This window comes from Talpa occidentalis, unplaced genomic scaffold (assembly GCF_014898055.3).
Source record: "Talpa occidentalis isolate TD23 unplaced genomic scaffold, MPIMG_talOcc4v2.1 talOcc4.6, whole genome shotgun sequence".
Lineage (NCBI taxonomy): Eukaryota > Metazoa > Chordata > Mammalia > Eulipotyphla > Talpidae > Talpa > Talpa occidentalis.
In genome coordinates this window covers 92,512,168-92,538,904 of record NW_023604972.1, presented here as the reverse complement: position 1 = coordinate 92,538,904, position 26,737 = coordinate 92,512,168, and the positions used below count along the sequence as shown (strand labels likewise).

Below are 26,737 nucleotides of genomic sequence, written 5' to 3'. Positions count from 1 at the left end.
AAATAGTCTAGTAGGTAAATCAGATGTTTAGGAAATTAGAATCTCAATTCCTCACGGTGTTAAGGCAAGATATTTAGCCTACATTGCCATAATAAAATATTGCCTCATGCCTTGTGTGATTTGTGCTATTTAAATTAGTGGATATTTGTTAATGAATATGAGTCCAAAATATGACAAGTTTCACGTAGTGATTTTTTTTTCATAAACTCAAATTTAGTTGAGGAACCAATTTAAAAAGGGTTATTTAGATAATTTCTGTTAAAACTATCTTATTAAAAGTACCTATATTTAAAAACTAGTGTTCCTATACAGAGTTTGTAACATAAGGATTGCTGAGTATTTATTATTTCCAGATACCATGTCTAAGGTAGCAAAATAAAATTGTATTAAGAATTTTGTTGGCTTTAATATGTAACTACATAATTATTCAAACTAAAAATTTTGTTTAAAAGCATGATGATGTGGTATGGCTAGCTACTTTCTGCTAAAACATGATGTCAGTTATAAGTAAATTAATATTTAAAAAATGATTGGATAGTTAATAAAGTTCATTGTCAATTATTTAACATTAACTACACTAGCATGCAGAGATATGTACTAGTTTTATATCATTGAGTTGTTATTACTATCACATTAAGATTTATTTTAAGTGTTATATAGTTTAATTGAGAGTTAATATGATTTATTAAGTTCTCTAATTTGGAATTTTGAATAGAATTTTTAAGATTTAATATAAGGTAAAAATACATTATAGAAATTTGTCAAATACACTTTCACAAATTTAATAGTACCTGCCTCTCATTTGGGATTCCAAGTTGGTTTTCTACAAAAGCTGGTTCAATGTGTCTTAATAGGTAAGTTGGGAAAGTGTCCTATGCTCAAATTAATTTGAGAAGAGCAAAGTTAAACTAAATTTAACATGTTTCTTTATTTTAAGATTGCTCAATAACTCTGATCATGTGACTCTTCAGGTGGGAATAGAATATGAGTATTTTCCAAGTTTTTAATTTTTTTATGGAAACCTTTTCATTTTAACTACATCTATTAACATCTCTTAGAAGAACATACCTTTTTCCTGTGTGAAGGGAAACAATTACCACCATTGAGAAATAGCAGTTTGGTTATATTAGTATTTCCATCATCAGCTAAAGGATAGACTCCCCTTAGACACACAGACACACATGTTGAATCAGCTTTCTATAATTCCAACCCCTGTGTCTTTTTTTTTTTTTAAAGATTTATTTATGCATACAATAACTGGAGTACAGGACAGAGATGCGGGGAGGTGGGAGGATTCACCAGCGACAGAGTGGGGAGCAGAACAGGCAGATTGACTGAAGTACACTGCTGAGAGGAGCAGCGGGCAAGTCAGGAGAGGTCTGCTGCATCACATGAGTTGCTCCCTGGCTGGCCAGGAATCGAACTCATGCTGCAGAGGCTGTGGATTGCCTCATAGTGTGGTGCTTAACCCTGTGCACCACCAGGGAGGCCCCCACTGTGTCTTTTTTTAATCTCAAGTCCTATAGTTATTGCTTAGGTTTTGGGGGTTGAACCGAGAAAGGAATGTTTGCTATAAATAAGTCATGGTAGTCTGTCTGCAGAATATGATCTTGAAAGATTATATCAAATAACTCACCTGAATAATTCATAAAAACTGCTTAAAACAATATGGAAAAAGTTGTGATATTCTTAAAATGCCATAAAATACGTGTTTGTATGAGATAAAGTAGATGCTTTTCATGTTTTTGCATGCTCACTCATACTGTTCAAGGGACAAGAGCCAAAGGTTAGGTATGCCTTCAGTTGTGTGAAAATGCAAAAAATTTTTAAAGTGTCTACTGATAAATCTAGAAAGTCAGACTGTAAAATGACTATTTTACTTTAAACAACTGAGGACTAACAGTGTGAAATACTAGAAATAATACAAGTTTTCAGAACTACAAAAAAATAATGTGACATAGGTAAGAAGGATTAGGAGGGCATTAGGGTCTTTGGACTCAGCAGTCTAATCTTAGAATAAGAAAATTTCACTGTGTTGAATTTTCAAAGCAGGTTTAGAAGCTGTTAAAATTAGATCAAATATTGCCCTATGTCAAGTACCATTACCAAATATTATTTTAAGCAATATTTAATCCATTAAAGACTTAGAAATTTGGCTTGATTTTTAAAAAATGCTTTATGTGTGATAAAGTACAAAATAAATATTCATTGAAATTGGGCCCTTTAATATACACCAGATTACTGTGTGTATATAACTTTAGATAAGAATAGAGTATGAAAATTATCCCCAATGTTTGAAATTTTCTGAATAAAGCATTAACAGTTAATGATTGTTTTGTTATTCTGTACAAAGCACTTAAATGTGGGCCTCAATATTAATATTATAAAGTAGAGGAAATCTTCATATGTATCTTCTTGCATTTTGAACTAATGAACACGTTAGCACAACAAATTGAATAAACACATTATATATCAAAGTATCTTTGAAAATTGCTAATCCTAAAACCATGAGTCCTCCAGATTCTAGGGCTCTACAACTAAAAAATCCTACATTCAGCTCCCAGGTAGTATCATCAATAATTCCAAGAATAATAGATCACCAGGAACAATTGCTATAACAACATTATATTGGTCTTATTATTTGATAATACTCACTTTTATTCACTACTGATATTCACTCCTGATATTCACTTTCATTGTCCATGAGAAGTGACAGTTACCAACCAACTAAAGTCATTTTCCTGCCCATTTTAGTTATGATAACTTGGGTTAGTATGGACTGACTATATAACCCATCTCGCTGAATATTTTAGGCAAATTGAACTATTTCACAAAATAGAAAGGTAGTGTTCAATAGTCCTTTGCTAAAACTCTAGTTTGTCAGGGTCCTTCTTTACATTTTGCCTTTAATCTCTTTTACTTCTAGTTATATTTTGGACATAAATTATGAATAATAATAGAACAGATGCACTTCATCCAGTATAATACAGTTTACCTATGATGTGTTAGATTTCCTGCTTCTTTTAATACACCGAAGATTGAATTGGCTATTGTTTCGTGGTTTGTGGTTTTTAGTAACTGCATCACATTCTTGGCTCGTATTGAGCTTACAATTTAGCTTTTTTCCATGAACTTCTCACTGGCCAGGCCTACTTTATCTAGTATTTGTATAACTCTGGTATTGACAGCTCAAGTTGGGGAAAAAAGGTATATAGAAGAGTAATAATGGGATGAGTTTTCAACCTGCTTCAATTAGTTGTTGATGGGGTATTTAAATAGAGATGTTATAAAGATATATGTAGATCTGAATAGAGGATAAAAAGTCAAGTTTACAGAGAAATTTGTGATTTTAGGTACTAATTAAAATTTCATAATGTTTTGTGTGGAGATGAAGCAGCTGTGGAAGGTGTTATTGCTTTCTTATATAAACTCAAGCAGAAGCTATTCACAGTGTTCTTAGCCCTTTTATTAGTGCTCATGTTTTAATCTTACCTCTCAGAGGATTAGTGAAATAATTAGTTTTACATGTTTTTAAATTATTAATTCCTAAGATTCATGAGTTTATTAATCCTTGAGATTCACAATATTACAAGAAATAGTGGTATTGATTTCATATTTGACATGCATCATTTTAACTGTTTACAAAATGTCTTATTTATTAGAAATAATTAAAGCATATATTCTACTTGAGGAGTTAATAGAACTTGACCCATCTCCAGTTTAATGCATTAATTAATGGGTACTAGAAGATGATAAGGTAACAAATACCATCAAATCGAACAATTAATTTCTTTCATTTAGGATACATAAGAAGTTGATAACATGGGAACTGAGTTGTTAGGAGCTAGGTATGGGGGTGGTGGGTTACCTTTTTATTTTGTACTTTTTTGTGCCATTCAAATTTTGAACCATGGAATTATTTAACTTTTAGAACAGATAAACAAAATTTAAATTTTGAAAATTGCTTCATTTACTTTATCAGATAAAATGATGTGTTAGACAGTATTGTCACAGTGAGATAATAGAAAATATATATATTGATTCCTGCTCAGGGTTCCTTGATGTGGAGCTCTTTAAACCCCTATCTTCCATAAGTGGTAAGAGCAGTAAGAGCATTTTTTTGTTCAACTGGGGTTACTTTGAATAGGCTTCTAGATGTGAGAGTGGTAACTAGACCAAACCATGATTAGAAGATTAGAAATTTCAGTCCCCCATCATGTTCTAGGGAAGGGTATGGGCCTAGAAATGGAGTTATAATTGATAGTGCCTATGTTTGTAGAGCTTCCAGGCAAGTGGAAGCATCCACTTATCCATAGAGTGGGCACCCCATTTGCACAGGGACAAAAGTACCCGTGAAGAGTCTCCCAGACTGTGGCCTATGTATTTCTTTACCTGGCTGTTCATCTGTATCCTTTTAAAAATTTCCTTTGAAAAAGTAGTGAGGGCCTGCCTGGTGGTACAAGGGATCAAGATGCAACCTATGAAGCTGTCTGCAGCCTCTGCAGCACGAGTTCAATCCCCAGCTGCCAGGGAGCTACCCACATGGTGCAGCAGATCTCTCCTGCCTTGGCCCACTGCTCCCCTCAGCAGTATATTTCAGTCAATCTGCCTGTTCTGTTCCCTACTCTGTCTCTGGTGAGTGCTCTCACCCCCCATATCTCTGGCCTATACCCCAGTTCTTGTATGTATAAGTAAGTAAATCTTTAAAATAAATAAATAATATTTTATTAATCTTTTATAAATAAATAATGTTTAAAATAAATAGTGAAAGTGATCATATCCCAGAATTCTGTGAACTGTACAAACTAATCAAACCCAAAGAAGTGTCATTCGAAGTCCCAATCTATAATTGGTTGGTGCGAAATCCAGGTGATAATCTGGGCTGTAGACTGGAATCTGAAGTTCAGGAGAGAGGCATTCTTGGGAGACTAGGCCTGACACTATCTCCAGGTAAATACTGTTAGATTTGGTTAAATTATAAAACATCCAGCTGATGTTGCAGAGAATTATTTGAAGTGGGGAAAACATCCACACAGTTGGTAAGTGAAGTGTCAGAAGAGAAGTATTATGTGTGTGGTAAAGGAGACTCATCAGAAAGAAAGATACAGAAGGTGGAAAACTAAGATTTTTCCAGCATACATTCAAATTGAGAAGCCAGAATTTCAAATTCTGATTTTTACTATTTCCTGGTCAGCTGACTTTAAGTGAGTCATTTCACCTCTTTGAATCACTATTTACCATTTGAAAATAAGGATGATGATAGCTAACCTGCTTGCTTTTCAGGGTGATTATGAATTCATTCTGTAAACCTACCTGTGAGACTTTTACTCTCAAAGGTGTTGATAAGTGACATTTCCAATTCCCAGGACATCCATTTTCAAGGGTAGAGGTAGACAAAGTTTTAACCTGTTGTGATAGATTCTATAATGCAGATAAATATGTGATGAAGAGCCATAGGAAGGATCACAGTGGCAACTTGGGGAGGAATAGGGTAGAAATTTTTTGTGTTAACAAGTAAAGTTAAGCAAATTTTTCTACAGACCATGTCATGAGAAAGAGGTCTATGGATTTCACAGTAAAGACCGTATTTAGAGAAAATTTTAGACTTTTAAAAACTAAGGGCTTTTGAAAACGAATGAGACCCAGATACAGAGAAATGTGTCTTTATAAAAGTATGTGGGGACAAAAATACCAAGAAAATGAAGGGAGGAAAATCCATTTATTTGGGAAAATCCAAGTGGACTGCAAATTAGAAGCTAAGTGCTAAGCCATCTGCAGTAAGAAGTCTCACTAGCTCCTTCATTAGAATTCCATGTCCTCTGAAGACAAGGACATTTGAATTGAATTAAGTTTAGAAGAACTAATAGAGAAGGGTAAGTGGGTAAGGAGAAAGAGAAGATACTCCACCAGACAGAAACATCTCCAAACCCATCCCATTTTATTTGTGTTTAGCACATTTTTGTTTAGTTTCGAGTAGCATACTGTAACAGGTTCTTCCTTAGTTTTGCTGACCCTCAAACATTAATTTTTAGTTGAAATGTGGGAATAATGGAAATTCTCATTTGGATTTTATAATGATAATGAAAGAATCAAATCAATAGAGAGTAGCTAAAACTCACTGAATTTTAACTATATATGTCTCACTATGTTGACAAGAAGTACTAAATCATGGAATTCTAATGAAGGAGCTAGTGAGACTTCTTACTGCAGATGGCTTTGCACTTAGCTTCTAATTTGCAGTCCAACTTGGATTTTCCCAAATAAATGGATTTTCCTCCCTTCATTTTCTTGGTATTTTTGTCCCCACATACTTTTATAAAGACACATTTCTCTGTATCTGGGTCTCATTCTTTTTCAAAAGCCCTTAGTTTTCAAAAGTCTAAAATTTTCTCTAAATACGGTCTTTACTGTGAAATCCATAGACCTCTTTCTCATGACATGCTCTGCAGAAAAATTTGCTTAACTTGTTAACACAAAAAATTTCTTTCCCTCATCTTGAAGACATTTCTCATTCAAATGGATTTTAAGGCTATTTGGCAAGAAGTTATTGAGTTTTCTTAAGTTGTAAGCAGATAAACTTTTCCTGGTGCCGTATTATTTCTTTTGTAGTACCATTAAACATTTTATCCCCCTTAATAGTTTATAATTGATATTTAGCCACTTAATGCCTACTCATGTAAATACAGTTTAGAGTCATTGATATTTTACTTTTTGGTTCTCAATATCCTATAAGGTGCAGAATTATTTTGTAAATTGAAAATATGAGCTATATAGGTGACATGATTTGTAAAAACTTGAACAAGCTCCATGAATTTCTTTAGTTATAAGTATGAGAATAATGTTGGTACTTACTATAAGATTATTTTGAAGATTAAATAGCAAATATCCTGTTAAATAATCAGTATGTGTTAACTTTTTTTTTTAGTCTAAGCTTATCTTGAGTGATTCAAGCTTTTGCCTCGTTGTGTTCTAGATCATGTTTCATGGGATGCCAGTATTGTAACTCTTCTTGAGTTAAAGCTGTTGGTCTTTATTACAGGACTCTTTTGAAAGAGCAGGTTTAATGATGGCCATTGGAAATGCTAAAACATCAAAAGTCATTCATCAGTGTTGCTATCTTCTTTCATCAGTGTTACTGTCTTCAGCTTAATTTTCATTAACATCATTTTTCACCAAAGCTTCATGAAATATAGTTTATATTTTACTCATTTCTGAAACATTGATAAATACTGATTCAGTTGTATTTGAATTTAAAAATTCTCTTGTAAAACATTGTGGGAAGGCATAATTAACAGGAGCTTTAAATAGGATTAAAAGTAGGAAGTGCAATAAAGTCCCAAAGACATGTTCATAATAGTGCTCAATAAGTTTCTTCTCTTCCTTCAACTCTCTTTCTTCAGAGATAGGAGAAATGTAACAGTCAGTAAAAAAAATAATACTAGAGATTAAAAGCAGAGGAATTTAATACAGGGAATTGGTTACACAGGTGTTAGTATCATTTTTATTAAATGCTAGTTTCATTTGCCACCACTTATCTTGATTTTTGGAAGAAAAAATTTGGTAGACATTCCTTAGCTAAAAACACAAATTGACTATTTCACACAAGTAGTATAGATATATTTTTTCCATAGGTCTATTCTAAAAGTTGAATAAATGGGTTAGATTATAATTATATACCATTTAAATAACAGGTGTTGCATAAGATTACATTTCTTTTTTTTTTTAAAGATTTATTTATTTATGCATACAAGAACTGGAGTATAGACCAGAGGTGTGGGAAGTGAGAGGATTCACCAGAGATAGAGTGGGGAACAGAACAGGCAGATATACCGAAATACACTGCTGAGAGTAGCAGCGGGCAAGACAGGAGAGGTCTGCTGTGCCATGTGGGTTGCTCCCTGCCTGGCTGGCAATCGAACTCATGTTGCAGTGGCTACAGATTGCTTCGTAGGTTGTGTCTTAACCCTTGCACCACCAGGGAGGCCCAAGATTACATTTCTTTCTCGGTAGATCCTGTGCTTTCCAAAGGACATTGTTCTTATAAACCCAGATTAAATGAACTTTCTTTTCCATCAAATGCTTCATATTACAACCGTAACTGGGTATATGTCTGTTTCTGTGTGTCTTTTCCCTAATTGTTTTCCATTTGTGTATTTTTTTAACGGTTTATTTATTTATGCATACAAGAACGGGGTACAGGCCAGAGGTGTGGGGCGGGTGGTGAGAGGATTCATCAGAGACAGAGTGGGGAATAGAACAGGCAGATTGACCGACATACAAGCAGCGGGCAAGTCAGGAGAGGTCTGCTGCGCCATGTGGTTATCTCCCTGGCCAGGGATCAAACTCTTGCTGCAGTGGCTGTCGCCAGCTTCATAGGTTGCGTATTAACCCCCGTGCCTCCAGGGAGGCTCCATTAATGTATTATTGAGAGAAAAAGCACAAGTGTTAGAATTTTCTTCTCCTTCCTTACTCACTGTATCTGTTACTTAGAATCTATACCACTCCTTTTGTTACAGATGTTCCTATAAGATGCATTTTCATTTAGACTGTTTTCCAGTCCTGTGGCACACTTTTAACCCCATGGATCTTTTTTAAAATAGACTATTGTATTATGTTGTGCATAATTTCCTTTCTTGATTTTTATATTCAATTTGCTGTTATATATTCTTAAGTAAATTTCTCAGGAAGGTTGCATAGTAAACTTTTTGAATTTTTATATAGCTAACAACCACTTCGCTGTCCTAAGACTTCACTTATCAGTTATCCACATGACTTATTACCTCTTTCAGATTTTAACTCCATTTCCCCTGTCAAAGAGGAAATGACCATCCTAATTTAAATTACACATTGCCTGTACTACCAGTCCTCCTTTGATGCTTTTTCTTTTATTGTATTTATCACCGTGTAACATGCTATATATATTTTGCTTATTTATTATCTTTATTTCCCCACTAAAATATGCTATAAGCAGAGATTTTTGTAGTTTTGTCACTGCTGTATCCTTGTTTATAAAATGGTGGCTGGCACATAGTTACTCCCCAGCAAATAATTGCTAATTAATTTTTCCTCACTGTTATAAATCTAAGTTATAAATCATTTCTCTCAATTCTTAAGAAATTGCTTCATTGTCTTCTGATATCTGTGTTATTAATGTGAAATATAATGTCCATTTGATTCTCTTTATTTTCATAGATTATTCTCTTTTTAAAAGCTTTGATATTCTTGGGTTTCTGGAAATACTCATCAATGTACATAGATGTAGGGGTTTTTTTCACTGATTGTAGTTGACACTTAGGAAGTCCTTTCAATTATAGCATTTTATTTCCCAATTCTGGGAATTTTATTCTTTTTAAATAAAATGATTTGCCATATGTTTACAATACTGTATAAATTTCCAGAGTCCAGCTTCTCACCTTAACATGTGGATATGTCTCACTGCACCCACCATCAAAGTTCTAACACCATTTATACTATCAAACTGACCCTTCTATCCATTCTTCCCACTTCCCCTTCCTCTTTTTTAAAGATTTATTTTATTTATTTATGCATACAAGAACTGGGGTACAGGCCAGAGGTGGAGGGGTGAGAACACTCACCAGAGACAGAGTAGGGAACAGAACTGGCAGATTGACTGAAATATACTGCTGAGGGGAGCAGCAGGTGAGACAGGAGAGGTCTGCTGTACCATGTGGGCTAGCTCCCCAGCTGGGGAATTGAACTCATGCTGCAGTGGCTGCTGACAGCTCTGTAGTGCTGCGAATTAACCAGCACTATGATTGTACCAGGGAGGCCCCCCTCTTCCTTTTAATGACTGCCATATTTTTCACAGTCTGAGTCATTTTTGTTGTGTTTTATTCATTTGCTTTGCTTATTTGCATATGAATTTTATTCTTAGAAAGTAATCTTCCCCCAGTAGTTTTCTGTACTATGTACAGCTTATATTGGTGATCAGATTTATTTTTCCCCTTGATGTTCCACTTTCCTATTTTTAATTTTACATCTATTTAAGATTTCATAAGCTTATTAATATTTAAAAACTAAAATCTGGCATACTTTTTGACAAAAATAAAATACCAAAAGGTAAGTTAAAATAGGATAGATTGGTTTAGTAGTTGTACTTTATTTTTTTTTTTAATTACATGAATGACAAAGTTCATCAGTAAATGATCACTAGTTTACTGGAAAAGTCTAATTTCGTATCAGCACTATATATTTTAGGCATTAATAAAATATTTCACATTCATAAAATGTATTAGTAGGGATGTTCATCATTATATTATTTATAATATGATAATAGCTTAAATTTTCCACAGGATATTTTTATAAAATGTCATATTGCTCTAAAGTGCTTTATAGTCACTGACAGCTTTATTTTCAAAGAACAATTAATATTATTGGAATAATAATACATAATCTGTTTCATTTGTGTGTGTGTGTGTATTTTTAGCACATACATGTTAAAGAAAAAGACTTGGAAAAGTTTGAAAATATTAATACAGATTGGGCCTCCCTGGTGGCGCAAGGGTTGAGATGCAACCTTTGAAGCTGTCAGCAGCCTCTGCAACACGAGTTCAATCCCTGCCAGGGAGCAACCAACATGGCGCAGCAGACCTCTCCTGACTCACCCACTGCTCCCCTCAGCAGTGTACTCTGGTCCATCTGCCTGTTCTGTACCCCACTCTGTCTCTGGTGAACCCTCTCACCCCCCACACCTCTGTCCTGTACCCCAGCTCTTGTATGCATAAATAAATAAATCTTTAAAAAAATTAATACAGGTCCATAATCTCTTACATGAAACTCTTGAGCCCATACATATTTCTGAATACCTTTTTTTTTTTAAAGATTTATTTATTTTTAAACAAGAACCAGGGTACAGGCCAGGTGGAGGGTGAGAGGATTCACCGCGGAGATAGAGTAGGGAACAGAACAGACAGACTGATGAAATACACTGCTGAGGGTAGCAGCGGACCTGACAGGAGAGGTCTGCTTCACCATGTGGGATTCTTGCTGGCCGGCTGGGATTGAATTCGCGCTGCAGAGGCTACGGATAGCTTCATAGTGTGGCACTCAACCACCTGCGCCACCAGGGAGGCCCTGAATACCTTTTTAACACTAATATATACATTTACATAATAGCATCTCTATAATAAAACACATTGATATTTCGGCTGTGAAACATACCTATTGACGTTAAGTAGGATACACAAAGTGTATAGTTTCATGTCAGCTGAAGTCACATTTTGCTGCTGTATCAAACTTAATTTAAAAAAACTTCCAGGGGCCTATCTGGTGGCTCAAGGGGTTAAGACACAACCTATGAAGCTATCTGCAGCCACTGCAGCGCGAGTTTGATCCCCAGCCAGAGAGCTACCCACATGGCGCAGCAGACCTCTTCTGTCTCACCCACTGCTTTCCTCAGCAGTGTATTTCAGTCAATCTGCCTGTTCTGCACCCCACTCTGTCTCTGGTGAATCCTCTCACCCCCCCCCAACACCTCTGGCCTGTACCCCAGTTCTTGTATGCATAAATAAATCTTTTAAAAAACTTACATTTTGAACCCTCTTGCAGTGTTGGTGTGAATGTAGACTGGTTCATCCCATAAGAAAAGAAATGTGAGGTTTCTAAAAAGACTAAAAATACAACTGCCATATGACCCAGTGATTCTGTCCTATGTATCTATCCCCAAAATACAAAAACACCAATTTGAAAGGAAATCTGCACTCCTGTATTTATTGTGGCACTACCTACAATAGCCAAGACATGGAAACAATCAAAATGCCTGAAAACAGGGCCTCCCTGGTGGCGCAACAGTTGAGCGCTGGGTTGCGAAGCTGCCCGCAGCCTCTGTAGCGCCGGTTGGATCCCTGGTCGCCAACCTGGTCGCCGGCCACCAGGTGAGGGTCTCACATGGCGTGCAGACCTCCCCTGCCACCCGCTGCTTCCCTCAGCAGTGTATTTCATCAGTCTGCCTGTTCTGCTCTCCGCTCTGGCTCTGGTGAATTCTCTCACCCTTCCGCGCTTGTGCCCAGTGCTTGTATAAATAAATAAATAAATAAATGAATCTTTTTTTTAAAAAAATAAATAAATTTTAAAAATGCCTAAAAACAGATGAGTGGATTAAGAAGATGTGGTATATATATACAATGAAATACTATTCAGCAATCAAAAAAGATTAATTCATGCCCTTTGCAATAACATGAAGGAGCTGGAAAAGGATTATGCTAAGTGAAATAAGCCACAAAGATAAACAGCATGGCTTACATGTTTCAGTAGAATATAGAAAAACCAAACAAAGAGTAAAAGACAAACTATAACCAACCCATAGATCTGAAGCTTTCAGATTAGGGGGGAATCTAGAAGGGGTGAGAACAGGGAGAGAGAGGGCACAATGGACTATGTTGAAGGACTGTGGTTGTTTGGGTGGTGGGAGTTCTATGGTAACAACACTAGCAAGGATGTAAAACAGTGATTTTGGGGGAAAAAAATTGCTGATGGCTTTATGTTATAGAAAAATATCTTCAAAATAAAATCCAGATTTCAAACCTAAAAAAAAAAATTCCTTTTTTCCCTTTTTTGTATTTCAGAATTATGGATTAGAAGTAGTTTGGACAGTGAGATTATGAATGATTTTTTTTTTTTTTTAAAGAGGCATGTATATTTATTTATTTATTTGTTTGTTTGTTTGTACATGCACTGGGTACAGTCAGAAGCGCGGGAGGGTGAGAGAATTCACCAGAGCCAGAGCAGGGAGCAGAGCAGGCAGAAGGACCGAAGTACACTGCTGAGGGGAGCAGCAGGCGGCAGGAGAGGTCTGCGCGCCATGTGGGACCCTCCTCCGTTGGCTGGGGAGCAGTCGGGGATCGAACCGGCGCCGCTGAGGCTGCGGGCAGCTTCACAACCCAGCGCTCAACCGCTGCGCCACCAGGGAGGCCCTATGAATGATTTTTTAAAATTTTGTCCTTTATAACTTTTCATATTCTTGTTTATAGGACCATATACATGTGTGTTTCAGAAAAGATAATTTAGTAACATTAAAAACTGTGATTATACAAACTTAACTGTTTTCATATGAAATCTTAGCCTTCCCTAGAGAAAGGGAGAAAAAATTGACCAGAAGATACTCATTTATTGATTTAAAAAATAATTATCAAGTAACTACTACTTTAAAAAGCATAGAAAATAGAAGTCATAACTATGCCTATATATTTGTCTATTCTGAATGTGTCCTGTAGTTTAAGAATTTCATGTTTTGATAGTTACACTTGCTTTAGGCATGAGGATCATATTTATATCTATGACTAAGGTATTTTTCCTTCTTCTTCCTCCTCAACCCCATCTAGTATATATATTTTGGTACTTTATTGTGATTTATACATATAGTTTATTTCTTGTAGTCAGTTTGCTACAGAAAAAATTAATTTTCTGAAACGTTGGTTTATTTATAGATTGGTAAAAGAAAAAGTGATGTATGAAAAAGAAGCAAAACAACAAGAAGAAAAGATTGAAAAAATGAAAGCTGAAGATGGTGAAAATTATGCCATTAAAAAGCAGGTAAAAATGTATTTCTAGTAGTAACAGCTAGTATTTACAGAATATCATATAGTTAATATATTAATAGTCCAAGATAAGGAAACTGAATTACAGGTTAAATTACTTGCCCAAGGTCATTCAGTTGCTAAGAACATAATTGGAATTTGAACACAGCAGTCTGGCTCTAGAATCTAGTTACTACTTCTCATTCTAGTGTCAGTGGCTCCCAAATTTTTATCTCTGAATTTGAGCCAACTCCGGATATATATTCAACTCTGTGTGTGTGTGTGTCCCAACTATATCTCCTTTTAGGTATCCAAAATAAAAATATTGGTCTTCCCTCAATCCAATCTGCCTTTTTCCTCCCCCGCCCCTCAAAAAAATCTATTTCTTTTCTTATTTTTCCCCTTTCAATAAACGGCACCTCCATTCTTCCAGATACCCAATCCAAACATTTAGTGGGTCCCTTCTTGATTCTTCTTTCTCCTTCGAATAATCACATCTAATATCACCCTATATTCCTTCTATTTCTGTCTGTAATGTCACTATCCTAATCCAGTTCATGATCACCTGTACTATTACAGAGCATCATACATAGCATCCCTCTTTGTGTCTTGACACGCTCCATTCCTTTTCAACTTTAATAGCCAGGTTGATCTTCTTAAAAATGTAAATATGATCACTTGCTCTTTTAGTTAAAATTCAGCATCCAATGTATTTTGAATGAAATTCAGATAACTCTAGGAATAAAGAAAATATGAATAAGCTTATACAGATTATCTTTGAAATCACATTTATGAACTCATAGGTGGTAAATCATGTTGTAAATGGCAATAATACACAACCCACACTTAATTCAGCAAAGTTAGTCACTTAAAATGGATTTTTCCATAGGTAGTTGATTTCTGCATACAAAAAGAATACAGTGACATCTGAAATATCCTCTTCCTGACCTGCCCAGGAAGGGAACTTTTTTATTTTCTTGAGTTTCTGGGAGACTAAACCTTGCTGTATGTGTGGTATAGCATAGTATATTTGTGTATCAGATATTCATAAATTGCAGGAGGGTTTGTAAAGAGATATATATAGTATGATACCCAGTATATTGGCCTTTATGAATGAAGTGTTCTTCATACAGATTTACATATAGAATGTGACTTTCTGTTTCTTAAAATTAGGATGGTTAAATACCTTTTACTATATTTCCACAAATATTCATATAATTTTGTACCTCTCTCACTTTCATATGCTCTATTATTTTCCCATATCAGTGAGAAACATGACATAATAGTTATAACTTTTTTTCATCTAGATCCTCTTGGACCCCACGGGCTTACTTTCCTAGCTGTGTAGTTGTTGACCTTATTTAGTTATTTCTCAGCCCTGTTCTTTTCATCACCAATATTTATTTATTTTTATAAGGTATTTTGTTACTTGAAAGGAAAGAATTTTTTTTAATTTTATTTATTTATTTAATTTTTTATATTTTTTACATCATTGTTCATTTTTGAACAATATTTGCTTCCCCCCACCCCCTCAGATTGAGTCCCCATAAAATTTCCTTCCCCAATGCACCTGTGCACCATCACCTCAGTCCCCTGTGCTCCTCCCTCCTTCCTTCTGATCCCTCTCCCTCCTCCTCCCCTGCAAGATGTCTCTGATTTATAATTGTCCATTTTTGCTTTGTTGTGTTTTGTACTGTTAGTATTTTTTTACTGATGTCTTATTGGGTTCCCCTATATTCCTGCTATAAGTGAAACCATCTGATATTTTTCTTTTCCTTCTGGCTGATTTCACTGAGCATAATTCCTTCTAGTTCCATCCACATTGCTGCGAATGGCATGAGTTTATGTTTTTTGATTGCTGAATAATATTCCTGTGTGTATATATGCCACATCTTCTTGACCCAGTCATCTGTTTTTGGGCATTTGGGATGTTTCCAGGTTTTACCTATTGTAAATAGTGCTGCAATAAACATAGGTGGACAGGTGTTCTTTTGAATCAGTGTTTTTGTATCCTTTGGGTAGATCCTAGGAGTGGAATTGCCGGGTCGTATGGTAGCTCCATTTTTAGTAGACTGAGGAACCTCCAGACAGCTTTCCATAGTGGTTGGACCAGTTTGCACTCCCACCAGCAATGTAGGAGAATTTCTTTTTCACCACATCCTTGCCAACATTTGTTGTTGCTTGTTTTTTTGATATGTGCCATTCTTACTGGTGTAAGGTGGTATCTCAGTGTGGTTTTTTTTTAAAGATTTGTTTTTTATTTATACAAGAACTGGGGTACAGGCCAGATGCACAGGTGGGCGAGAGGATTCACCAGAGACAGAGCAGGGAACAGAACAGGCAGACTGACGAAATACACTGCTGAGAGGAGCAGCGGGCGAGACAGGAGAGGTCTACTTGCCATGTGGGTTGCTTCGAGGCCGGCAGGGATTGAACCGGCACTGCAGAGGCTGCGGACAGCTTCACAGCGCTGAGCTCAACCGCCTGAACCACGAGAGAGGCCCTCTCAGTGTGGTTTTAATTTGTAGTTCCCTGATGATAAGGGATGGTGAACATTTTTTCATATGCCTGTTGTCCATTTGCATTTCCTCTTTGGAGAAATGTCTTTTAAGTTCTTCTGCCCATTTCTTGACTGGATTGTTTATTTTGTTGGCGTTGAGCCATGTGAGTTCTTTGTATATCTTTGTGATCAGTCCCTTATCAGTTGACTGGAGTGCAAAGATTTTTTCCCAATCAGTAGGGTGTCTCTCTGTTTTGGTTAATGTCTCTTTTGCTGTGTAGAAGCTTTTCAGTTTGATGTAATCCCAGGTGTTTATCTTTTCCTTGACTTTCTTTGCTTTTGGTGATGAGTCTGCAAAGATGCTGCGGTGTACGTCTTGTAGTGTTTTACCTATATTTTTCTATATATTTTATGGTTTCAGTTCTTTCATCCATCACCAATATTTATTTTAAAATACCCTTATAACTGGAATAGCAGTTCTAAGTTACATGAAGTAGATAATAACCAAACTAAAATCCTATAAATATCACATTATCACAGAGTGTGTTTTTAATTAATTGGTGCACAGAGCACCCACAAAACATATACTTGTTTTCCGTGATGTTTTCTATGGTGAGCATAGCAAATCTCTGATTAAATACCTTTTAATGTATTCTCACGAATACATAATTTTGTACATCTCTCACATTCATAAGCTCTCTGCTTGTGAATCCCTTTTCTTCTCTGTTCTCCCTATCTTCCAGATAGGGATGAATACAGAGGATTTAACCCTCAACTGGCAAAAGTATTCTAGTTTTATTTTATTTTGTTTTAATCTATCTTAAAGCACGATTTGCTGGAATGACCGATGTATCAATTAATTCCTCTAAGGCATGCCTCATCTCTTTTTTCCAGAAGTAATATTAAAAAACAAACAGGTACAATTTATGATTGGAGATATCTCACAAAACTTTGCAGTTATTACATATATCATACTGTTGTAAAACTGTTTTTTTTGTGATTTACTTGAAATATGAGTTAACATTTACAATGTGATACTTTTTCTAAAAAATGAAGGGAAAAATTTTGTTCAGTAAACATGGAAAATAATAGGTTTCAGTATATAAAGAGGAATTAGACTTATCTTGTATAAGGCTGATTTTGTAAGAAATTTAAAAGTGTTGAATCGTTAACCAAAATAGTACTTACAATAATATCTAGTGGTACAAGAAAATATTATTTCTCTTGGTACATGTCCTCAGGTTTATAAATAGTTTTCTAATAGTATTCTAATAAGGATATTGCAAAAAATATTCGAGAAGGTTTTATCTACCCTTCACAACTCCTTCCCTAATTTTACTGTCTTGTATAATTATGTTACAATATCCAAACCATGAAACTGATTTTGATACACTGCAGAACATATTCATATTTTTACTTCTGATACTCATTGTGTGTACATAGTTCTGTGCATTTCTATCACGTGTGTAGCGTTGTGTAACTACTATAACATTGAGATCTGAGAACTATTCCATCGTAAGACAGCTCATGCTACTTATTTATTACCCTGTCCTCTCCACTTCCTGAGTTCTAAATAATTTACTGTTTTTCAAGACTGTTGTACTAGATGAAAGAGTCAAAGGGTATATAATTTTTTTAATTTGGCTTTTTATAAAACTTCACCCAAACGTTGGTGTAGTAGGTAGGTTTTGGTAAACCTCCCCCTTAGGTACAATTAGGAAAAACTAAATTTTGTCATGAGAAATTTCACCAGTTCGTTGCTGATGGTAAGGAACTGAAACATGGATATTTTGCGCTGAGTTTGTTATTTCACTGTCTGGACACACAAGCAGAAGCCAAGAGAGTTGCTGCAGACGGTAGCCATTCCAGTTCCTCAAATAAGCTCAAGCTCAAGACTGGCCCTGACAGCCCTGCATATAAACTAGGCATGGGTGAATCTCTTCAGTGAACCTTTCAGTGAGAGGAAATGCAGACGACCTACATGCACATGGGCACCAGGATCATTGGTTCATTTGCTAGGAATTGCTACCAACAGCATGGGTGGTGCGTCCCTCTCCCCCTTCCTCCCTACTGGGAGATCAGAGAGATTACAGAAAGCAGCAGCAAGGAGGTGATGAGGACTTGTAATTTGGGCTCCTTGAAGCAGTGAACAGTTTGCTTTGGAAAAAGTGGAGAAGAGGCAATGTAAATCTCTCTGCCTTAAATAGTCCTCCATCCCCACCAAAACTAAGAGTGTGTCTATGGACTCTAACTTCCCATTCCTACCTCACCTGCTGCCAAATTGAACAAAGAAGATTAAAAAAAAAAAAAAAAACTAACTAAAGACATAGAGCCCCTAACCAGAAAATAAAAGCAAATATAGCAACATATATGTACTGGAAAGCAAGGAACATCTGAACACAGCTAGAAAAGCTGAGAAAGAATAATAGAAATCCTATATAAAGGGCACAGAATTCAAGGACCTGACAGGCATATATTTTAAAATAACACTCACTAAAGGGCCTCCCTAGTAGTGTAGGAGTTAAATCTTAGCAGTATCACCTCTACAGCCTGAGTTTGATCCCCGACCAGGGAGCTAACCCACACATGAAGAAGCAGACCTCCTGTGTCACCTGCTGCTCCCTTTTAGCAGTATATTTCAGTAAATCCACCTGTTCTGCTCCCTACTCTCTCTAGTTAATCCTCTAACCCCAAACCCCTTCCCCCATCTCTGGCCTACACCCCAGTTCTTCTATTAAAAAAAAAAAAAAAAACACTAAAATCTCAGTGAAATCTTAGTGGCTTAGTAGGGCACTCATACACAGAAAGACAGGTTCAGGATCTCAGAAAAGAGATCCAGGAACAAAAGGAAGTAGACTTAAGCTGGCAAAAGAGAGAATTTCAGAAATTGAAGATACAAATATACAACTGTCCTAAGTGGAAAAAGAGAGAAATAAGATTTAGAGAAAATGCAGAAGAGAGCCGAGACCCTATTCAAATAAATAATACCTGAGAAATGGCCAAACCTATGAAAAAAATTAAACAGGGATGATTGGAAAACCAAAGACAGTATGCATTTCTAAATGTAAAATGACCATCACCAAAGCACATCATTGTTAAATTATCAAAAGTCAAAGATAAAGTATTAAAAGCTGCTAATGATGGTAAGATACTGTCAAAGGAAATAAGACACATAGAAATCAAGATATTTCATGTTCATGCATTGGAATAATAAATATTGTTAAAATGGCCATATCACCTAAAGCAACTTAAGGCTTCAACACTACCTATCAAAACCCAGCTGATGATTTTCAAGGAAATAGAAACAATTACAAAATGTGTATGGAACCACAAAAGACCCCATATGTCCAAAGCATCAAGTTATACTACACAGTGATAGTAATCAAAACAGCACGGTATTGAAACAAACACAAACAGACCAACAGAATAGAATAGAGAGCCCAGAAGTAAACCCACACAAAGACTAATCTTTGATAAAGGGTAAAATGGAGAAAGGAAAGACTCTTCAACAAATGGGGTTGGGGAACTTGGACAATGTTAATTATTTAAATATTTGATAGAATTATCCCATGTAACCCTCTGGGCCTAGAGAATTCTTTGTCAGGAACTTTCAGATTACAAATTCAGTTTATTTAATGATTATAATACTATTTAGGTTATTGGCTGAGTTTAGGTTGGTTGTAGTTTTTGAGGACTTGATCCATTCTAAGTGATTGAATTTGTAACATTATATATAATCATATATAAAAGCATATATGTTAAAGATATACACAGGATCTGTAGTGGTATCTTATTTCATTGATGATAACTGTGTTTTGTAGCTTACCTTTGTCAATACTAGAGGTTTATCAATTTTCCCCAAAAGAAACCATTTTAATTGATTTTTCTTGTTGTTTTTCTTTTTTTAACTTTCCAGTAATCTCTGAACTACTCTAGAGCTCAGTTTGGCAAACTAATACGTTGGTTGCAGAAGCAGCTAATATCCAATAATACAGTGTTTATAGATTATTACAGGAATAGTCAATTCTGGGTGAATGGTCTGGATCATTAAAGAAGTTAGAAACCATATCCCAGTAGAGCAGTTGCAAAAGAGCTTGACATTGGGCCTCCCTGGTGGCGCAGCAAGTTGAGCACAGCGCTGTGAAGCTGGCCTCAGCCCCTGCAGCGCGGGTTCAATTTCCGGCTGGCCAGGGAGATACCCACATGGTGTGGCAGACCTCTCCTGTCACGCCCGCTGCTCCTCTCAACGGTGTTTTTGGTCTATCTGCCTGTTCTGCTCCCCACTCTGTCTCTGGTGAATTCTCTCACCCTCCCGCACCTCTGGCCTGTACCCCAGTTCTTGTATAAATAACATAAATCTTTTAAAAAAATAGAGCTTGACATTGACCAGATTATTTCACAGAACTCTTTTTTTTTTTTTTTTTTAAGATTCATTTATTTATTCATACCAGAGCTGGGGTGTAGGCCAGAGGTGCAAGGTGGGGGTGGTGGTGAAAGGATTTACCAGAGAAAGAGTGGGGAGCAGAACAGGTGGATCTACTGAAATACACTGCTGAGGGGAACAGCATGTGAGACAGGCGAGGTTTGCTTCACCATGTGGGTCAGCTCCCTGGCCTGGGATCAAACTCGTGCTGCAGTGGCTGCCAGTAGCTTCATTGTGCTTAGACTTAACCCCTTGCACCATCAGGGAGGCCTCACAGAACTCTTTTCTTTGAAAAAATTAAGATCTGGCAATGAGTACTTTTTTCTCCCAGTGTATATATGTTTGATTATAAAGGGAAGGGTTCTGTGTTTATTCATGCAGTCATAATATGAGTTGTCCTAAACCTATCCCAATTTCCATTTTGTCTGAATAATTTCTACCCCAAAAATCATAACTTGTTTTAAAGCCAGTAAGACAGGGACCTCCCTGGTGGTGCAAGGGCTTAAGTGTCAGCACTATGAAGCAATCCGCAGCCACTGCAGTACAAATTCCATCCAGGGAGCTGACCCACATGACACAGCAGTCTGTCTTGCCTGCTGCTCCCCTCAGCAGTGTATTTCAGTAGATCCGAATGTTCTGCTCTCTACTCTGTCTCTAGTGAATTCTCTCTTTCACACATACCCCCACCTCTGGACTACACCCCAGCTCTTGTATGCATAAATAAAAGTAAATCTTTTTAAAAATTAAAATAAAAGCAGTAAGACATCAGTAGAATTGCATCCTATTCTCTTCCTTAGGTTCCTTTTACCTCCCAATCTGTGCCAGGAGCCTTACTTAACTTCAGTCTTACTATAGTTAACATTAGAGCAAACTGACAATTTTATTCATATATTTTTAAAGGGGTCATCATTAATTCAAGTAACTCTCTCCCAAAAGCAACACTTTGAAAGATAATAGTTTAGGTAATTTGAGGGCTATCTTTATTATCTTATCATACCTTATATACAGTCTTTTAAAATTATTTCTGACAACTGTAATTTTTTTGTTGTAAGGTAAAGTATGATTTATATCATTGATAGAGATGTGGTTTAAGGATTCCAAATTTCATAGCACCGCTGTATGTCTTTGCCTCCCTTTGGCAGCCTGGTCTTCCTAGAGCAATGACAAATATTTATTTTAATGTTTATACTCCTATTACTGGACTAGAGGACAGAGGCCTTATGTTTTTCATCTTTGTATCTTGTACTTGACATCCTACAGGTACATAGTAAACTTATTGAATGAATTAGGGCTGGTGTATGCAAGAGACTGAACTTGACCCTGCTTAAGTCAGAGTCCATTTTAATAGGCTAGTTGAGGGTTCTTGCTCTCTAATATTGGAGAGAATAATAACAAATAGAAGTTATTTTGGATAGCACAGTTTGAGGTTCATTTCAGTGATAACACTGAAGCTTTAAAATTTTTGTTTACATATATACATTATGGCTTACCTTGTGTTCAGCCTAATTTTTTACGTTCATTTCAACAGTTTTTAATTTTTATAAGCTATTGCAAGGGAATGCTATAGGGGAGGGAACATGAATTGCTTACCCAAGAAGTGTGTCTGTTACTGATTTTTCACATGTATTCAAACCAACTGTATATACAAAAGTCATTCAGTGGAAGTGATTAAATATCTAGGCATAGTATGATTGATTATAAAGTAAAGTCATGGTCATCCTGTGTTTGACACTTTCAATCTGTGCCTTATTACTTATTATTAAAAGAACAGATTTCCATCTGAGAGAATAGATATAGATAGAGAACATCTTTATATATTATAATTCTGATTTTTGTTTACAATGTAAGCTACAACAAAACTATTGAGGATAGGAAAAAGGTACTGAGACTCATTTAAAGTTATATTAAAATACAGTATGATTACCATAAAATCATGTCTTTCATTTTTAGTATGTGAGTTCTAGGTAATGAAACGTCTTAGTAAATGTTCAAATTTTGTACCCATATATCCAGAGGTATTTGACCAAATAATAGTTTTTGTAAATAAATGTTTAAAAGATCTCTGTCTCTTTCTGAGAATAGTTTAAAGAAATAAAGCTTCCTACTGCCTTAGGAAAAAGACTTATTTGAAGTCCGGCATCTGATACTAACTTATTTATCTTCTTATTGATTGAGTTTTCCAGTCATTGATTTGATTTTTTTCTTTTATGATTTGATATGTTATAGTTCAGCTTTGAATGATGGCTCTTAAGTCCAGAAATATCCTTCAGAATAAATACTCCTGTGTTTAATTCTGTAGTGTCTGTCTTCAGGAGAGATAGGCGCAAGTTCAGATTCAGAGGGGTGCCAGGTTGGTAATTTGGCTCAAACTGCATGGGGAGAATAATCTCTCTCCTAAAATGAAGCACAAGGATAAGTAATAACTTTTTATGCATGATAAGCATCAAAAATATGAACCTGCTGGTCTTTGCTTTTCATTTTTCTTTACCTCTGTCTTTCAGTGAGAACCTCCTGCAGTGTGCACACGATGTGATCAATAACTCAATAACTTTTTTCATGCAGTAATTATCTCCATGTGATATTATCTGAACACTGTTTTTCTTTATTACTCAAAAGATGCAGGCGATATTTATATAACCAGCTGATCCCATTTTGGATAAAGGTGCTTTGTGACAGCAGGGGAAATAGTTTATTTTAAATAGCCTTTTTAAATGAATGCTTTATGAAAAGCTTTTCCAGTTAATTTTCACTTCGAATGAGAAGGTGATTACCAACAAAGGTTTAGATCTAAAACTTGTACTTGGTATATTTTACAGTATAAAATCATTCTTTCTAACTTATAGTAAGCATGGTTTAAAGTAAAATATTAAACCATTTAACATAGCCATAACTCTTTCTGATTCCTCTGAATATTTTAGATATTTACAGACATGTGAGCTAATCACATAAGTTCTACCATCTCTGCATGTCTCATAGAGATTCTTGTTATAGGCAGAGATCCTGCAAGAGTCCCGAATGATGATCCCAGATTGCCAGCGCAGGTTGGAAGCTGCGTATACCGATCTTCTGCAGATATTAGTAAGTAATGCCTTATGTTTAAAATTCTTTTCAATCTAGTACATGGAAGGCCAAAATTTTATATATCTAACAGTGAAAAGTAGTTAATGTCTTGTTTTGTTCACCTGCCCTGTGTATCAGTATATTTTAAAAATAACTCAGTTAAATTACACTTTAAGTTACACCGCTAGGAAAAGTACTAAATCTTGTCAAATTTATTCTGTTTACTTAAACTTATTTAAATACATTTGATTTAAGGTAGGTATTCATAGAACTAACATTGACCATAATACCTTGAATTGCTGAACTTTTCATGCATAAAGGTCTTTTTTTTTTTTGACACATTAAAATAGAAATTTTAAAAGATCCAAGTGTTTTGAATGAATTTGGGTACTTATAAAAAGGATTTGAAATTTTTCAGATTCAAGCCTCTAAATCATTTTGCGGGGGAATCCTGTAATATAGGCAGTCCTCCTACACTAACTTGTATTTGCATATCATTGGTATCAACTTGCTAGTACAAAAACTTTGTGATACACTGGTAGAGTTATTTTATATAAAGAATTCTAAGAATATTAAAAGTCATCTTCTTAGTAGAGATAAAAGCATAATACCATATAGAATCAGTTATTACTGTTAACAATAATTAGATAAATTCTGCCATTTGCTTTATTAATATCATTTTAGGGTTTCTCTTTCTTGAGCTAAATATTAATGACTAGTTACATAGCCTTCCCCTGATTCATATTTGTTCATATAACAAAATGTCAGGCTTTTTCATGATGATCATATGTATTCTTTGAAGAATATTTGTTTCCCCATCTCTGAAATATTAGGACTAAATCAGTAGAAAAAAGAGGGGGAGAGATGTTAACATTTACTTAATTTTGACACTAACCCCATATTTGTAGAAAACTTTCAAAGTCAGAATAACTCTTTAACAGGCAATAATTTTTTAATAAAATGAAGGTAGGAAACTAATGCTCTATTAAATACTACCAAAGCAAAAGTACTATTTATATTTTACAACAGTTTAAATGCTTTTTTCTCATGATTCTAATAGATGAGACAGTATTAAACTGCTTAAAAAAAATAATGCTGGGCCTCCCCGGTGGCGCAGTGGTTGAGCGCTGGGTTGCGAGGCTGCCCGCAGCTTCTGTAGCGCCGCCGGTTCGATCCCCGGCTGCTCCCAGGCCACCGGAGGTGGGTCCCCGCATGGCGCGCAGACCTCTCCTGCCGCCCGCTGCTCCCCTCAGCAGTGTGCTTCAGTCCTTCTGCCTGCTTCGCTCCCCGCTCTGGCTCTGGTGAATTCTCTCACCCTCCCGCCCTTCTGACTATGCCCAGTGCTTGTATAAATAAATAAATGAATAAATCCTTTAAAAGGATAAAAAAATACACTTAAAAAAATAATAATAATGCTGCCTGTGGATTATATATTTGTGTGTAAAGATGTATTCAATAGCTCTGCCCTCAAAGAGCTTATATTTACTGATAGAGAACAAAGACGTGTTTAAATGTGTAATGAATGTAGCAGTTTAAGACATTTATAACTAATGTGAGTTAAGCAAATTCTGAGCCCTTTTCTTAAAATTTTATCTTAGGTATATACGCACGTACTTCATTCCCTCTTCTCTGTAACTGTTTGTGTCTCTCCATCTTTTATTGATCTAATATGAATTGCTTCCTATAGCTTTATCTATTAAAGATCAAACAAAATTTCCCATGATAGTAACTTACATATTTCATTTGTTTGTTGTTATGCTGTATTAGTAAAAGTTTTCTGTATAAACTATCAAGGGAAAACTCAATTTTTTAATACCAGAAAATGAAAAATTTGCTTTGTTTTCTTTTGCTAGAATATATGATACTCATTAACAGGTAGTTCTCTTTTCTAATTCAAAGATTGTGCTTAATTCTGGTGTGACACCTTTGTTGTGTGTGACACAATTCACTTTTTACTTTTCACCCATTAATAAAAATTCCTTTTGTATTGTGATGTTGTGTTGACAGAATTAGAATAAACATTTTAATTTTTTTTCTGAGATTTTTAATGCCAACAACTTTGGATGCCCATGCTTTTCAGTTATTTTATGAGAATACATGGTGAGACAAGACAAGACCTATTATTTCTTCATTTATCTATGAAGAAGGAACAAAACTGTGATAAAACTGTGGATTTAGATTAAATTTAGATGGCTTTTTTAAATTTTTGAGCTGTTCATGTTATGTTTTATAATATTTGAATAAATAAAATAGTACTGAACTTTCAGAAGTAGATACCTAATTTTTTATTGTATTTCATTTCAGGAGAATGAAAAAGACTTGGAAGAGGCTGAGGAATATAAAGAAGCACGTTCAGTACTGGACTCAGTGAAGTTAGAAGCATGAAATTTTTCTGTACAGGGTGTTTTTGCATTAAATCCTGGGATCCATTCCACAATTCATTATTTTGACCACTGCTAGTATATTCAAGTAGTATGAGAATGTGATTCTTTTTATGCAGTTACATATATTTTTCTTTGCTTAATTTAATGTGTCAAATAAATTAGTTCATCTAATAAAATTGTTTATTTCATACTTTACAAATTATCTCTAACTTTTTATCATTAAATCACCAATATTTTTTAGTCTGGATACTTTGCTTCATAAATATGGGGGAGCAAAAATAGGATACCATTTCTTTGGATAAAAATCCAAATTTTGAGCAGTTTATTCTGAATAGCATACATCTCTGACAAGAAAGCACCTCTCTGTACATAATAAGGTCTTACATATTTATACCTTCTCAGTGAAGTCTTAACATTTCTATTACTATAAACTAATGGGAAACAATTTAAACTTTTTCTAGAAAGATGAATTTATAAAGAAAACACCACCTAGATCTTTAAATAAGATTCTTATGAACAAATAAGAATTACGTTTTAAAAGAATAATAAATGGCTTTTGCCAGTCATGTGCTAATAAATGTTAAACAGCTCTTCAAGATGGAGCGGGACCTCTGATTTGTAGCTTTTGCTGATTTCTGTAGTATAAATATTCCCACTGTTACAGGTTTCAAGCTAACATCACTAACCACACAATTGGAAAGATAAAAGTCAGTTTGCAGCATACACTCACTATAGCTAAACCTTGATTACCTTGATTAACCAGAAAAGAGTATTCTTTTATCACAAAGTATTCCAGTACAATTGTAAACTCACTACAAAATTATGAGTTTACTTC

General features: G+C 35.3%; 1 protein-coding gene across 1 annotated transcript in view; it reads left to right on the top strand.

Annotated features, from left to right (window-relative positions):
* Positions 1–26,073, top strand: part of TBCA (tubulin folding cofactor A) — a 66,806-nt gene extending 40,733 nt beyond the window's left edge. Inside the window, exons 2-4 of the mRNA XM_037530692.2 lie at positions 13,446–13,551; positions 23,450–23,536; positions 25,823–26,073. Of these exons, the coding sequence (XP_037386589.1) occupies positions 13,446–13,551; positions 23,450–23,536; positions 25,823–25,903 (274 nt within the window). The 3' untranslated portion in view covers positions 25,904–26,073. The remainder of the gene's footprint in view (positions 1–13,445; positions 13,552–23,449; positions 23,537–25,822) is intronic.
* The last annotated feature ends 664 nt before the right edge of the window (positions 26,074–26,737 follow it).